This window comes from Orycteropus afer, unplaced genomic scaffold, assembly GCF_000298275.1.
Source record: "Orycteropus afer afer isolate SDZICR_OR568_19922 unplaced genomic scaffold, OryAfe1.0 scaffold00142, whole genome shotgun sequence".
Lineage (NCBI taxonomy): Eukaryota > Metazoa > Chordata > Mammalia > Tubulidentata > Orycteropodidae > Orycteropus > Orycteropus afer.
The window spans coordinates 1,061,214-1,078,529 of NW_006921729.1; the positions used below are offsets into that span (position 1 = coordinate 1,061,214).

The window sequence follows — 17,316 nt, forward strand, 5'->3', positions numbered from 1 at the left end:
AACAATATTAATGTGGCTCATCAAGATCATTGTCTTCACTCCCTACTACTTTATCTGTAGCAATCTAGCTTTAAAATAACGAATGCTAACTCATGATATCCACCTTAATATCAGAATTATTTTAAATGTAATAATAATCACAGTAGCTCCCTGTGATGGAATGTTATCTCCCAGGCAACATGCTATGTCTTTAATTCATTTATTCACCTACCTTACATTTACTGAATGTCTACCGAATGACCGAAACTGTTCTGGGTGTGAGGGTAAAATCCGAATAAAATAAACCCCCTGCGGTCATGGAACTTTCTTTCCAATGAGAGGAGAAAAAAACAGATGAATAAATACAGAACGTATCAGGTAGTGATCGAGGCTATGAAGAACAAAGTGGGATAAAGATGCCAGAGAGTGACAGTATTAGGTCCAATCTACGATCACCAGGAGCACACTATAGTCAAACAAGTGGAGTTTATTGACTCGTTGTAAAAAGGAGATCATAGAGATCCATGAGGCACCTGAGTAGGAGGGTGTTTAAAGGACTTAAGGGATTTGGGCCATTTGGTGATTTGGAAAAAGGCTTAAGAAAGCAGGGTTTTGTTCTGGATTGGATACTGTCACCAAGTGGGGTGTGCTGGTTATTTTAGTAATTCTTATCTAGAAAGTAGGAGGAATAAAGTGAAGCTGTCACTCATTATAGCTAGACTAAGAAGATATGTGGCCATATTTGTAACATGGACAATAGTCTTGATTTTGTTTTCATCTGCATTCAGACATTATTACAGTGGTCTTGCTTTTGTCTTGAATCTGCATTCAGACATTATTACAGTGGTCTTGCTTTTGTCTTGAACCATCATTATCATAAAGTGGCCTTGTCCAACATTAATACTTTGTGAAATTATTTATTTTCGAGAGGAGAACACCGGGACCAAACTTTCCTGTCAGACCCAACCGTCAGGGGCTGCTTTTCTCTTTCTCATGCACAGTCCTCACACAATCTTATGAACAGGTACTATTATTGTTTCTCTTTTATAAATAAGGAAATTAAGACTCAGAAAGGGGAAGGACTTATCCTAAGTCAAGCCAGGATTCAAAGCCAGACTATCTGTCCCCAGAGCCATGCTTTTACCCACTCCACACCCAGGCCCCTGCAGTGTGGAGCCGTCTGTCTTCCCTCGACAAAGAAACAGGCCAGATGGGGCTTTCAGCGGGATGAGGGGTATAATGAAGCTGCTAACAGTAGACCCCACTTCACCAGTACTTGGGCCAGAGGATGTGAAAATGATTAAGAAATTAAGTCCACATGTTCATTGTCAAGGCAACAATATCCTTCACCCACAGATGAGTAAGCATTTTTCATTTTATTTAAGTTGGTCAGCTTATTTATCAAGAATTTAATCAAAACCAATTTATCTCAGTCATTTATGAGCTATAATCAAAATATTAAATATCAAATGAGTATGTAAAAATAATATAAAGGCAATGTTCTAGTGTGTAGTGTAACAGAGCATAAGGGAGTTAATTTATCTTACATTTTATAAACACCCTCTCCTAGGGGGTATATGAGAACTCTCTGTACTTTCTTTGCAATTTTTCTGTAAACCTAGTATTGCTCTAAAAAATATATTTTTGAAAAGGAAAAAAAAATTAAAAACATTCCCTCCGATAGCAACAAAACCAGGACTTACCAAAAGGTTTTCTGGCTTGAGATCTCGATGGACAATGCTTTTGTCGTGCATGTGGACGAGTGCCTTACATAAGTCCATGATCATTAGGGCAGCATCTCGTTCTGGAAACTTCACATTTTCTATGATTGCATCAAAAAGATCACCTCCCTGCACATACTCCATGATCAGATAGATTTCCGTTTCAGTTTCGTATACTTCATGTAATTTCACTATGTTGGGATGAGAGAGGCTCTGAATAATCAAGATCTCGCTGTCAACCATGTCCTCCTTTCCTTTGAGTTTAGACTTGTCGATTATCTTCATTGCATAGGCCTGCTTGGTTTCTCGATGCCTACACTCCTTCACTATGGCAAAATTCCCATCACCAATGACCCGGCCAGTCTCATAATGCTTCCCTACGTCAGCTGAGATGATGCCCTTGGGCCGTGTCTTCCGGCCCAGTGGTCGTTCAGACTTGTTTTCTTCTGGTCTTGTCTTGGGCTCCTTTTCTACCCTTGCAGGGTCGTCATCTCTGAGAACCATTTTTCTCCCTCCTGACGTACACACCTTTTTCTCCTTCTCAGCCTCCTTCTCCTCACCTCGGGTCCTAGGCAGCTTCTCAGAGTCAGCCCGTTGCTCTCTCAGGAGCCAGCCACCATGCTTGTTCCTGCAGACATTCCTGGTGTCTTTCTTCACTTCCCTTAGCCCCTCATCTGTGACTGGCTGAGCATCCACAAGTTCTGTCTTAGTCTTCACTGCTCCTGGAGGATGACTTTCTTGACCTTCTGGGTCTCTGTCCTCTTTCTTCTCCATGTTCTTGCTAGGTCTCCTCATGTCTTGAGTGGGATTCCTGGGACTGCTTCTGTGGCTGTCACCCTTCCATCCTTCCTCCCCACCTGAAGGGTTCACCTCAGGAGATCTCCTGCAGCTTCTTGTCCTGACCAGCTTCTCCACATCATACCTTGAGGACTTGCCCATGTCCAGCTCGCTGGTCCCCATGGAGAGCCTCTCCCTCTGCAGGCTCTGCTGGAGTTCTCTCTCTCTCTTGCACTTCTCACATCTGATAATTTCCCCCGAGGTTTTTTCTATCTCCACCCCAAGGTGCTTCTCTCCACTTGCAAGCCTTTCCTCTTGAGTAGCTTCCCTGGGGGGCTTGCTATTAGATTCAGGTTCCCACTTCCCCCTCACCCAGTTCTTCTGGGCCCTCGCCCTGTCCTCCAGCGCTGGCTCCACAGAAGTTTTTCCTGGATGCCTGGTGGCCACCTTGGACCCAGCAGCCTCACCACAGCTCTTGGTGATCTCTGTCTCCCCACAGTGATGACCCCCTTTCAGAGCCTTGCTATAAAGCCTGTTCCTCAGCCTTGGGGAAGGGGCTCGGCTGTGTGGAGTCAGTGTCAAAGCCCGGGCTTTGTTGGGGTACAGTTCTTCTATAGCCATCTGAATGTTCTTCAATGTCAATGGTTCTTTTCCCATGGCTATAAAAGCATCCCCTTCCCTGAAGAAATCAGAGATACTTTTGATTTCCCTGCCTTTGAGGTTGAAAAGTTTCCTCACTCGATCATTCTTCCATCTTGGAAAGCCCAAGGCTTCTGAGATGTCTGCGATGAGCTGCTCGAATGTCTGCACTGACCTCCTGTTGAGGAGTAGGGTGATCTTCCGGAGGGGATGCCCACCCAACTTCACCACGGTCACAACCCTGGGCTTCAGAGGGCTGTTCTCAGCATGGATGGAGTGAAGGCCATTCTGAGGGTTGAACATGGGCACAATGGAGCCATGTGGCCCCAACAATGGTTTCTCCAGATTCCCTTGGCCAGCAGGAAGCCATGTACCCTGCAGCTTCCGCTCGGTGATTCTTGAGCTTAGATATTTTAAAGAATGGTCACATAAGCTTCGTTGTCCTACAATAGGAAAAGGACAGTAGGATATTAGTTAAAATGAGTTCAAAGCATCCTTTGGCTTTCACCAAAGCTTTTCTAAAGATGACTGATTCGACTATTATAGTTTGTAAGTGTCATCTTTGAGGGTCTTATGAAAAATGGAGTTATTACACTTTAAGTCTAATCCCAGACTCCTCTGGAGAGACTAGGAGCATGGAATGGAGTCAGCATTGGGCCTGCGGTGACTCCTGTAGCCCTTCCAGAGGTCCCTGAGAAGGGCCATGCTTCAGAGCCCTCTCTAAGTGAGACTTGATCCTGTGAGCAGGCATCCACGTGTTCCAGGGTGAGACAACCTCCAATTATCTATGACTGAGTTAAAAGCCCAAAGTTTGTTGCCCAGGAGGCACCAACAACAGGTCAGAATATTCTGGAACCATAGAGAAATCAAATCTTACCCAACTCTACCAAGAGCAATTCTCATTTAAGGTGAGGTGTAGTATGTGAAGTGGTTGTGATCAAATGAGACTAACTTGGATTTGAATCCTGACATGGCCATTTACTATTTATGTGAACTTGGGCAAGTTATTAACATGTCAGTATTTTCTTCCATAAAGTAGAAATAATAACACCTTCCTCCAGGGTTTGTGAGGAGTAAATGAGAAAACAATTACCATTTAGTAAACAGATGGTTTGAAGCACAGTAAAGACACAGTAATTGCTAGTTACTAATGCTGCCCATGGGAGCTCTGGTAGCATAGTGCCTAAGACACTTGACTGCTAACCAGAAGGCTGGCAATTCAAACCCACCAGCTGCTCCTCGGCAGGAAGGTTGGGCAGTCTACTTCCGTACTGATAGTGCCTCAGAAACCCACGGAGGGGTCGCTATGAATCGGATCCAACCGACGGCAGTGAGTTTGGTTTGGTTTGGAATGCTGTCTTTTCTATCTTAATATGTTTGTATTGTAATTTTATTTTAATAATAATCTATTGATAAAGTGAATTCTATTGCTTACATCATCACCTATCATCACAAGAACTCATGGATCAACATTATTTGGTGGGAATTTCTTAAAGCCTGATTGAGATTTTCCTGTATCAGGGGTTGGAAAAAGAAAGTTGAAAAAGGTTTCAGTTTAAGTATAAAAACATTTTCCTTGTTAATAAAAGAAAAGAAAGAAACCAAGGTCTTATTAATGTTCAGAGGTTTAATAATGAGAACGTGCATGAATAAAACAAGACTTGCACTTCCTGGTCAGTTGTACCCAGCCACAGTAAAGGAGTTGCAGCAAAAGTGGTTCAGTTTCCCCATTTCTGTCCTGGTCAAGCAAGTTGAAAGGAAAATGATGTATAATTTGTATAACTGATGTATAATAGGATGTATAATTCAGTTAAATCATGACAGTGGCTACAAATTATTAAAGTTACCCCACAGGATCCATAAGTCATATTCCACAGGTAGGAACCTGTCATTTATGCTTCTTTTAAAAAGTTAAAAATAATTGTTTAAATGTATTTGAATCAACTACAGCAGAAACTCCAGTTGTACCAGGATGGGCAGTTTGGCCCAACATATTACACAGAGTGGTTTAGGATTTTTAATTATAAAGTACAATCTGTTCTGAGATGATTTCCAGCTCAACAGAGGTGTCAGCTCGGTTGACAAAGTAGCGGCTGCTACTGACTTTCCCACCTGCCAATTTATGAGCTAACGATCATGTTTACAGTGAAACTATTTATTTGCAGACATCTGATATCCATTTCTCTCTGTGTCAATTTCTATCCTAGATAGATTGATGTTGAGAGAGAGAAAGAGGAAAGAAGAGAAGAGGAGAACACAGGAGAGAAGAAGAAGAGGAGGGTGGGGAGGGGAGGACAGGGGAGACAAGGAAGGAGAAAAGAGATCTACAGCAGTAACACTGATTTCCTTCCTTCACTAGAAATATTGAGAAAGGGTATCCAGGAAGGTGACCATCAAATGCATGGCAAAGGACCAGGGTTCTCACTCATTTCCTTTACCTAACTTTGGACAAAGTCAGACCCTTGATACATATTTCGGGCTAGATAAATGGACCAAAAAAAACAAACTCACTGCCATCGAGTCGGACCTGACTCATAGCGACCCCTCCTTGCGTTTTTGAGGTGGCATCCCCACGGAAGTAGATTGCCCACCGTCCTTCCAAGGAGTGGCTGGTGGGTTTGAAGTCATGATTATTTCCTCAGCAGATTTGGTATGGTATGGGGGCAGGAAAAGGGGCTTGGCATACATCCTAGGCTGAGGCTTTTCCAAGAAGATGTTAGGAAAGGCTAGGGAGGCTTAAGGGGTCAACCACCAACTGAAGTCAGAGTAGAGCAGAGGACAGGCCCACCAGGAAAACTCAGAGGCATCAAGAGGCAGATCAACTTTAAGGAGGTCACCAATGCTCAAAGGACCATGTTTGAGTTGGCCTTTCAATATTTGATGAGGTAAAGGCCACTAGAGTAGTGGGGTCAAGGAACGATGAATCCAGGAGCTGGAAAGTTTGCCCAGATGGACAATGACATCACCACTGATGATACTAAGACTCAGGATTGAGAGGAAGACACTTGTAAAATGAAGAAATGGCTAAGCAGTCACTAGATAACAGTGCCCAAAAAAAGGCAGTAAATTGTATCAATGGGTGATATAAGCCTCAACTAAGAAAAGGTTTTATAGGAGGGAAGAAAAATAATAGATCTGCAGTAGCCCAGGAAACGTAATTTCTGATCCCTGCCTATAAAATCCACAGTCCCTGGAAAGGAAGCATTCTCTATTCCAGGGAAGGGAGAGAAGGTGCATGCTCAGGAGAGAACCATGAAGACAAGGGAACATTCGGTGAATATATTAGGGATGTAGGATAGTTCGACATTGAAGGGGGTTCAGGAGGGCCCCAGTGAACAGGACAGTGTGAGATATTAGGGAGACATGAAGCAGCACTTGGGAAACAGGACAGACACTGGTGGGTCTTACATGTTGAGTGGTGACTGAGGATGACAGGGATGCAAGTGACATCTTACGGAGACTGGGTATGGTGCCAGATGACTTGGTCCCATGGTACCCAAGTCAGGGAAGGAGATGAAAGTGTGCACCCTGGGATGACTGTGCTCAGCCAGTTTCAGCAAACTTTATGTCATAACCTTCCTTGAACCCTGGTGGTCAGAGGAGCAATGTGGGAACACCCCACGGCTGAACCTAGGAAAGGCTCCTAGGTTTGCCAGATCAGGGCAAAGACATTAAGGATGTGAAGACAGAACAGCTTGGCTCTGCCACACCAACACCAGGCATGCTTAGCCCACTGCCCAGGCATTCAAGAGTTCGTTGAAAACCTCCACACCAAGGGTGAGAGCTCAGTTCTCCACCTCTCCAACATAACTGAGAGTGACAGAAATGGTGTTTACATTTCCATTTGTATCCAAACTTCTGGGGAGAACAAAGAAGACACAACCACAGTAGGCACACATTTTCACCTCCACCTCCACACACACCCCTGTAAAATTCTTAGCAGAGCAAATGTTTCTCTACTTCTTTAAAGCTAAGAAGACAAATAAGGAGACTCTGAATGCCTGGTCCATAGGCAGGAAAAACAAACATAGGGATAGGAAGAGCCCAGCCTCCAGGACCAGTCTCACCACCCAGAACTTCCAGGCTAACTGCAAGCACTCTTGTCCCCATACCTATAGCAAATGACTTGACCAGAAAGCCCAAGTCCAGCCCACACTCACTCATGTCCAGAAACAACTTTATCTTCAAAATCAATCAGACTAAACCATATGCAACTGCCAGTAGTTCTACCAATTTTGATCAACATGCAAAGTTTATATGGCTCAAACTCATATAATGTAGGATAATATTCCCTATGCTGTCCCTACATCAACAGTAAACAGATTAGAAAGGCACAGAGAGTAAAAATGAAACCTCTTCATTCTCACTCCTCACCCACCACATCAACCACTTCCCAGGAAGAGGCACAGGGAAAAGATGCTTTTGTAACAGCCGGTTTTTCCATTCATTTCGTACAGCAGTATAAATTAGCCTTGGTTGATTTGACAGTCCTGCTGCCTTTGCTTCATATGCCCGAAATACAGAGGTGCACATGGTAGCTTGCTGGTGGCAATCTATCCCACACAGGCAGCAGAATCTGTAGTGCCACTCTTCTGCTCCAAACCTATAGTGGCTCCTTCTCACCCACCACCCTAGAGGCCCAAACCCAAACTTCTCACTTTGTAAGATCCTCAGTTTGATAAACAGTCCATGAGTGGTGCAAATGGTTAACACACTCAGCTGCTAACCAAAAAGTTGGAGGTTCTAGTCCATCCAGAGGCACCTTGGAATAAAGTGGTGATGTCCTTCTGAAAAACCAGCCAGTGAAAACTCTATGGAGCATAGTTCTACTCCAACACACAGGGGGTCACCAGGAATTGAAGTCAACTGGACAGCAACTTTTATCAGCTTGATAATGCCCTCACTTATCATCCCAACCCCATTCCACCCTCACTGCCTCCATCTATCCAATTCTTACCATCTTGAAAGGCTTAAGACCCACATCTAACACAAAATGTCCCCTTACCTCCAAGACCACTGTGATAGCTCCCTCCTCATTCATTACACAAATGTTAAGCATAAATGTTTGAGACCAAGCCTAGCACTGGGATATAAAAACCTGGTCTCACAGGTTTCTGCACATCCCTGCTAATTTACTTCACCTACATATGTTTGACTATTCTCCCTAGCAACTGAACTGTAAATCCACCAAAAGTAGAGATCACCGATTATGCAAACTCCCCTACTCTATCATATTCATACATTCACAGCACCCTAAGACAGGTAATTTCTAAATTACAAATGGGTTCCATGCCTAAGTCTGTCAAATTTGTATGTAAGTTGAAATAGTATGGTACAGTTCATATCTAACATTAGTTAGTCAAATGTTTGGCTTAGTATATAGTGTAACTTTTTCTTTTTTTCCCTCATTTTTCTTTTTTTTTTTTTTTTTGTGATTCAGGTGAAGGTTTATAAAGCAAACTGGTTTTCCATTCAACAGCCATACAAATTTTGGTTCATGACATTTATTGCAATCCCCACAATGTAACAGCACTCTCCCCACTTACCCCTTGTGTTTATCATTCCCATTCATCCTTCTTTCCTATCCTTTTCGGCCTTCTGAGCTTTAGCCCTGGGCAAATACTGCCATTTTGATCTCACATGTTTGGTTGTTCTAAGGAGTGTGTACCTCCCTGGTGCTATTGTTCACCATATAGGGTTGTCTATTGTTTAACTGAAAGTTGAGCCACAGGAGTGAGTTGGGTACTAAGTTTGAAGGATGTCTAAGAGCCATTGTCTTGGGGGTCCCACCAGTCTATGAGACATTAAGCCTGGTCTTTTTTCATTATTATTATAATTTTTAATTTTGTTCCACATTTGTCTCCCATTCTAGCCAGGACCTCTTATTGTGATCCCTTTCAGAGTGGTGGGCAGTGCAGCAGAGCAGCATCTAAATCTTCTGGTCTCAGAGTCATGCAGACTGGGGTTCTCATGGTTTATTAGTCCTTTGGACCATCTTTGATTGTCTTCACTCTTACTTGTTCTGAACAGGGAGAGACCAATAGTTGCTTGCACCTTAGGTGTCAGCTAACAACCATTTAAGACTTCAGTACTACTCATCAAATCAGGATGTAGAACATTGTCTTTGTGGACTACATTATGTAATTGACCTTGATGTCCCTGGAAACTATGGATGGTCCTGAGCCCCCAGCATGAGCAACTCATTCCCTCAAGGTGCGTGGTCATGGCTAAGAAGCTTTCATAACTTTGCCCCATGTATGTTCTACTATATTCATGGATATATTTGCAACACATATGAAACAGTCCACTCTATCTTGATACTGTCTTGATTTCTTCTCCACTTGGAAGTTCTGTAACTATACCATTTATTCCCTCTCTTTGCTTTGTAGTTGTCATTGTTTAAAAATTGACTTCTCTAGTTCCCTATTTTCAGTCTTCTAGGTATATTTTATTTTTGATACAAAATATCTGGGTTAATTTCAGATGATATTGTCATGTGTCTTAACCTCAGCTTGTTGTCTGCCAATGTTGGTTCTCTGTCTGAAGGACATCCTTTACCATTTCTTGTAAAGTTGGTCTGGTGTTCACAAATTCTCTTAATTTCTGTTTATCTGGAAATGTCCTAATTTTCCCATCATAGTTGGGGGACAACTTTGCTGGATATATATTTCTTGGTTGGCAATATTTTTCTTTCAGTTTTATTTATGTCACCCCATTGCCTTCTTACCATTGTTTCTGCTGAGAAATCAGAGTTTAGTCTCATCAGTTCTCCTTTGTAGGTGATTTTTTTTGTTTTCCCCAAGTTGCTTTCAGGATTCTTTCTTTATCTTTGGTTTGGGAAAGTTTGATTATGAAATGTCTTGATGATTTTCTTTTGGGGTGCTATCCTTTTGGGGTTCACTGAGCTTCTTGAATGTCTGTCTTCTCTTTCATGATATTAGGGACATTTTCTTCCAAAAAGTGTTGAATAATTTTCTCATTTTCTTTTTTTTTTTTTTTTCTGTCTCTTCCTGTTTTAGAATTCAGATTACATGTAAGTTATTTCTCTTGATGGTGTGTCTCACATAATTCTTAAGCTCTCTTCATTTTATTTATTTTTTTTTCATTCTTTTTTCTGATTGTTCCTCTCACAGATTAGAATTAAGAGATTTCTCTTCAATTTTGCTAATTTTGTCTTCCACTGATTCAATTCTACTCCTATGCCCTTCCAAGGCCTTATCTATTTCTGAAATTTTTGTATTAATCTTCTGGATTTCTATTTGCTGTTTCTATATGAATACTAATTTTCCATTTATTTTATCAATCTGTTCTTGTATTAGAGTTTTATCCCCACCAGCCACTCCTCAGAAGGAAGGTTGGGCAATCTACTTCCGTAGTGATACCACCTCAGAAACCCAAGGGGGGATGGCTATGAGTCAGATCCAACTCGACGGCAGTGAGTTGAGAGTTTTATCTGTGTTTTCCTTGATTTTGCCTATGATTTCTTTGGTGCTTTCTTTTTTTTCCTTGATTTCTTTTGAGATCTGCTGAAAGGACCTAAGTATAAATCCTTTCAAATCATTGTCAGGTAGTTCAAATAGCATTTCTTCCTCAGGAAGACTTTCTGGTTCTGTATTTTGGTCACTTGTTTGAAACATGTTACCCTTTTTTGTTTCATTTTGTTTGAAATTCTCTGTTGTCTCAGAGACATTGTGGCATTACTGTAGTAATTTTTTGATTATATGTTGGTTGCTTCACCCTGATTTTTGGTTTTGTTTTAATATATCCAAGCAATGGGGTGGGCGTGCAATCTGGTCAGTAGTTTGACAGCACTGGGGTGCTCACCACCTGCCCCTGGGGTGTATTTGGTAGCAGTTGGGAGTGTGGGCATGAGTCTCTAATCACTGGTCGTGAAGAGCAGCTGAGGGAAGACTGAATGGATGTTGGCCACCACCTGTCATTGATCAGTGGTGCTGGAGCAGGTGGTGGTACTCACCTAGTGGATGGTGCAGCAGATGTGGTGAGTACAGCTCAGTAGGGTTGCTAGTTCCTGACGGATGGCAGCAGGAAGAGAAAGAGTAAGAAAAAAAGAGCAAAAACAAACAAGGGGAGGAAGAGGGAAGAAATAAGAAGAAAGAAAAAAAAAAGAAAGGAAGAAACAAGGTGGCACAATATTAGGGCAAGTGCAAGCTGCCAAACACAGCTACAGAGGGAATGCAGGAGCATGCACTGCCAACCACAGAGGGCTGGGGGCACGTACTGCTGACCATGAAAGTGGTGGAGGTGGGGATCCCACTCTACAGGATCAAAAAAAATCAATAAAAAATGGAGGGAGAGGAATTTAAAAAAAAAAAAAAAGAACAAGAAAAAAACAAGGGGTGGTAGAAGAGGGAAGAACTATGGAGAAAGAAAAGTGTCACAGTACTGGCACAAGCACTAGCTTCCAAACATAGCTCCAGTGTCAGTGCAGCCCTGGCTCTGTGGGAGCACGCAACACCAAGTGCAGAGGGGTGGAGGCCCATACCATTGACTGAAGAGGTGGTGCAGGGCACCAACTGAAAAGTTGGGGTAGGGGGAGGAAGGGAAACAAGAAAAGAAGATAAACAAGGAGGGAAAGAAGGAAGAGCCATGAAAAAAGAAGAAACAGCACAGTACTGGTGCAAGCACTAGCCACCAAACATGGCTTCAGTGGAAATGCAGCACTCACTCCACAGGAGCATGCTTTGTCAACAGCAGAGGGTCAGGGGCAGGTGCTGCTGGCTGCAGAAGTAGTAGGGGGCTTCCCACTCAGCAGGATCAAAAAAAGAAAGGAAGGGGAAAAAAGAAAAGAATAAAAGAGAAAAGCAAGTGAGAAGAGGGAAGAATTAAGAAGGAATATACAAAGAACAAAAAGAAGAGAAAGGGGAAAAAAGTAGCACAGCACTGATGCAAACACTAGCCACAAAACACAGCTGTAGTAGCAACACAGTGCTAGCTCCATGGGAATGTGCCCCACCAACCAAGGAGGTACAAGGGCAGGACTGCTGACTGAGGAGGTGATGGGAGGGAGCACCCACGCCACAGAATTAAAAAAAAAAAAAGTAAGGTGGAAGAGGAGGGGGGGAAGGAAAGAAGGGAGAGAAGAGAGAAGCAGTAAGAAGAAAGAAAACAAGAAAAGAAAAAAGCTGCATAGTAATGGCAGTGGTGGGGGTGGCTGACTGGCTGCTGGGTGGGTGGGGGAAGGGGAGCATGCCCTGGGAGGTTATGTTGAGTATAGGGGAAGAGCCTATCACTATGGTTGTCCATCACTGATGTGGACACCAATGCGTGCTGGGTGAACAGAGCTGGTCATCTGATTCCTGTCCTGATTAGAGCTCTGCTTACGATAATTCAAAATGGCCTCACTGTGTTGAACCACTTACAACTCCATCTGCATCCTTGTTCACTGTTTTTGTGAAGTCTCTTCCTCTGATTGGTATTTGATCTCTTCTTTATCCTCTCCTTTGAAGCTCTGAGTCCCAGTATTATCATCTGTATCCACTTCATTTGGTTTTTCGAGTCTTTATTGTAGCTTGCCTTGTCCACCATCTTGGCTCTCCTTCATAATGTATATTTCTATGCATAAAAACTAATAAAGAAACACTTCCAGATACACTAAAACATTGTTAACGTAATAACACATTAATGATAAAGTTTGGATGTGTGTCACAAAGTAGCACCTGCTTGTTATTATGAATCATTGTATGTACCTCAAAATTTTAATATAATAGGCTTTATAAGGGTTGTTTCATAACTACAGCTTGTACATAAGTGAGACATTCATAACCCAGAAACTGCCTGTACATATAGTAATAACTCAAGTCCCCAACTCTAACATTAAATACAAACATCTTGTCTCAGACTTTCCAGCTTTTTGTAAATAACTCTTTCAGCACTGGTAGATATCACACAATTGCCCTCCTATAGACTTAATAAGTGATGTGAAAAGAAAACATGATGACAGACATCCATTTACCACAAGGAAAATGTGTCAAGGCCATATTTATACAGAACAACGAATGCAGATAGGAGAGAGCAATACATTTCTTCAGAGTCTAAGAAAGCTTCATTTTTGAGTCATTCAAAGAAACATGGAGTAAAATACCTAAGTTTAAATCCTGGCTCCACCAGGCTCTTATTAGCTGTGTGACCTTGAGAAAGTTACAGACTACTCTCTGAGCCTCAGTTTCTCTATCTGTCAAATAGCACTACCATACTATCTCACTGGGGGGTCAGCACACTGCTTGGTGTAGAGTAGCCACCCAGACTGGGTGAGCTTTCTTCCTGCTCCAAAAGAAAACAGACCTTGTAACCTTGAGTTTACCCCAAGTCCATGCACATTTCAAGGCCAAAGAGAATATGATACCAGTTATGATTCAGCAGGTTGAATTTATCATTCAGGTAGTGATTAAAATAAAAACCAGTAGGGACAGGTTAATAAAGGAAACACTCCAGCAAACCTAAGCATGCAGCTCATCAGGGAAAATAAACAAGTTCCTGCTTTATGGTCCTAGGATTCTCTGACTCTGGTATAAGCCAATAAACTCAATAACTGCACCAGCATTTTGCTGTTATTACCTCTCTTGTCTGCTGCTTCAATCCAGGTGAATTATCACAATGGTCAGCTCTACATCTTACTATGCTGAAAAGGTATAGAAGGGACTGGAAGTCACATCAGCCCAGTTTCCTATCTAATTATTTATTAATTATTTACTCATTTAAGTACCTAATCATCAAGTTTAAGGTCAAGGAAAAAAAATTATAATAAAATACTGCTAAAACTAATCTTTTACATTGCCTTTTCAATCAGAACTAAGAGAGTACATCTTTTCCTAGCAATTTTTCAATCAGAGCCAATATATCTAATTAAAACTTTGGAATTCTCACCATATCCCCTGAAAAGCTAATGATACACCATAACAAGGACTGGGAGAATCACACCCAAATTGCTATAGAACATAACTTGCATATAACATTATAACATAATGCATATCAATCCTTGTTGTTGTTTTGGGTCATTGAGTCAATTCTGACTCATAACAACTCACTTTGACAGAGAAGAATCTTGCCCCACAAGGTTTCCCAGCCTGTAATCATTATGGAAGCAGATCACCAGGTCTCTTCTCCTGTGGAACCACTGGTGAATCAGAACCATCAAATTTTTGGTTTGCAGCTGAGCACTTTAACCATTGCACCACCAGAGCTCCTTAATAAATCATTAAGCATTTACAGATTGTTCTTGCTGTTAGGTGCCACTGAGTCAGCTGCAACTCATAGTGACCCTATATACAACATAGTGACCCTGTATACAACAGAATGAAACACTGCCCAGTCCTGCACATCCTCATAATCCTTGCTATGCTTGAACCCATCTTTGCAGCCACTGTGTCAATCCATTGTTAACAGTCTTCTCCTTCTTTGCTGACCCTCAACTTTACCAAGCATGATATCCTTCTCCAGGGACTTGTCCCTTCTGAAAACATGACCAAAGCAGATGACACAAAGTCTGACCATTCTTGCTTCTAAGGAGCATTCTGGCTGTACTTCTTCCAGGACAAATTTTTTTCATTCTTCTGGCAGTCCGTGGTATTTTCAGTATTCTTATCCAACACCACAATTCAAAGGCATCAATTCTTCTTTGGTTTTCCTTATTCATTGCCCAGGTTTCTCATGCAGATGAGGTGATTGAAAATACCATAGTTTGGGTTAGGCACACCTCAGTCTTCAAAGTGACATCTTTGCTCCTTTAACACAGTAAAGAGGTCTTTTGAAGCAGATCTGTCCAGGGCAATAGGAAGTTTGATTTCTTGACTGCTGCTTTCATGGATGTTGATTGTGGTTCCAAGTAAAATGAAATCCCTGACAACCCTGATCTTTTCTCCATTTATCGTGATGTTGCGATTGGTCCAGTTGTAAGGATTTGTGTTTTCTTTATGTTGAGGTGTAATCTGTACTGAAGACTGCAGTCTTTGATCTTCATCTGTAAGTACTTCAAGTAATCTTCTCTTTCAGCAAACAAGGTTGTATCATCTGAATAGCACAGGTTGTTAATGAGTCTTTTCCAATCCTGATGCCACGTTCTTCTTCATATAGTCCAGCTTCTCAGATTATTTGCTCAGCATACAGATGGCATAAGTATGGTGAAAGGATTCAAACTTGACGCACACCTTTTCAAATTTTAAACCATGCAGTATCCCCTTGTTTGATCAATCAACAGCCTATTGGTCCATGTACAGGTTCCTCTGAGCACAATTATGTGTTCTGGAATTCCCATTCTTCACAATGCTGTCCATAATTTGTTATGATCCACACAGTCAAGTGCTTTTGCAGAGTTAATAAAACTCAGTAAACATCTTTCTGGTATTCTTTGCTTTCAGCCAAGATCCATCTGACATTAGCAATGATATCCCTTGGTCCATGTCCTCGTCTGAATCTAGCCTGAACTTCTGGAAGTTCTATATCAATACACTGCTGCAACCATTTTTGAATTATCTTCAGCAGAATTTTACTTGTATGTGATATTAATGATACTGTTTGATAATTTCCACATTCTGTTGGGTCACCTTTCTTTGGAATGGGTGCAAATATAGATCTCTTCCGATCAGTTGGCCAAGTAGCTGTCTTCCACATTTCTTGGCATAGATGAGTAAGCGCCTCCAGCACTGCATCTGTTTATTGAAACATCTCAGTGGATATTCGGTCAATTCCTGGAGGCATATTTTTCACCAACTCCTTTAGTGCAGCTTGGACTTCTTCCATTAATACCATTCATTCTTGATCATATACTGCCTCCTGAAATACTGAATGTTGACTATTTTTTTTTTTTTTTTTGGTATCCCTTCCATCTTCTTTTGATGCTTCCTGTGTTATTCAATATTTTGCCCATATTGCAACTCGAGGCTTGAATATGTTCTTCAGTTCTTTCAGATTGAGAAATGCCAAGTATATTCTTACCTTTTGGTTTTCCAACTCCAGGTCTTTGCACATTTCATTATAATACTTTATTTTTCTTCTCAAGCTGCTCTTTGAAATATTCTGTTCAGCTCTTTTATTTCATCATTTCTTCCATTTGCTTTAACCTCTCTCTGTTCAAGAGCAAGTTTTACAGTCTCTTCTAACATCCACTTTGATCTTGTCTTCCCTTCCTGTCTTTTAAATGACCTTTTGCTTTGTTCATGGATGATGTTCTTGATGTCATCCCACAACTTGTCTTGTCTTCGGTCACTGGTGTTCAATGCATCAAATCTATTCTTCATGGTCTCTAAATTCAGGTAGGATATAATTAATGTCATGTTTTGGTCCTCATGGACTTGTTTTAATTTTCTTCAGCTTCAACTTGAACTTGCATATGAGCAATTGATGGACTGTTCCACACTCGGCTCCTGGCCTTCTTTTGACTGATGATATTGAATTTTTCCATTGCCTCTTTCCACAGATATAATCAATTTTATTCCTATGCATTCCATCTGGTGAGGCTCACATGTACAGCCACTGTTGGTGTTGTTGAAAAAAGGTATTTGCAATGAATAAGTCGTTGGTCTTGCAAAATTCTATTATGCAATCTCTAGGCATATAACAACAACAACAACAGAATCATTTATATCACCAAGGCCATATTTTCCAACTACTGATGCTTCTGCTTTGTTTACAAATTATGTGTATTAAAAGAAATGGAAGTGGTGTTTTTAAACATCTGGTAATATGTAACACAACAAAAATTACTAGAAAATAAAAATCATTGCATCTACTGCACATTATTAAGCTCCTCTTCCTAGCAGGGAAGATTCCCTTAAAGTGCTTTCCCTTTTATCAACATTTTATTTCTCAGTGGGTTCCCCAGATTGATCAACTGCAGTCTCAGCATGCAGTGCGGAGAGACTATTCAATGCCATTCTTCTGTGGAAGATGGAGAGGAACAGCTGAAATAATTTTCCTTTTCACAGAGTAATCGTTTGTATGGCCGTTTTCCAGAAGCTGTTTGGGAACAAATTCCTTGTGCTCATATGCAGATATGAGGCAGGAGAAACATTTTTGAACTTACATTTGATTATGAAAACATTCCAAGGACAGTTTTCTAAACGAATGAAAAATTGGAGTGGAGCCTCTCATTAAGCCTCAAAAATGCGACTGCTTTGTAATTGGGAAGCCTGGCTAATGTCTGTATTAGTCAAAGCTGATGCAATTAATAAGGGCAAGTTAATAA

At 41.4% G+C, this 17,316-nt stretch overlaps 1 protein-coding gene across 1 annotated transcript in view; it reads right to left on the minus strand.

Annotated features, from left to right (window-relative positions):
• Positions 1-12,297, minus strand: part of DCLK3 (doublecortin like kinase 3) — a 41,157-nt gene extending 28,860 nt beyond the window's left edge. Inside the window, exons 1-2 of the mRNA XM_007945748.2 lie at positions 12,272-12,297; positions 1,683-3,561 (exon numbers count right to left, since the gene is read on the minus strand). Coding sequence (XP_007943939.2) covers positions 1,683-3,419 — 1,737 coding nt within the window. The 5' untranslated portion in view covers positions 3,420-3,561; positions 12,272-12,297. The remainder of the gene's footprint in view (positions 1-1,682; positions 3,562-12,271) is intronic.
• Between the last annotated feature and the right edge of the window lie 5,019 nt (positions 12,298-17,316).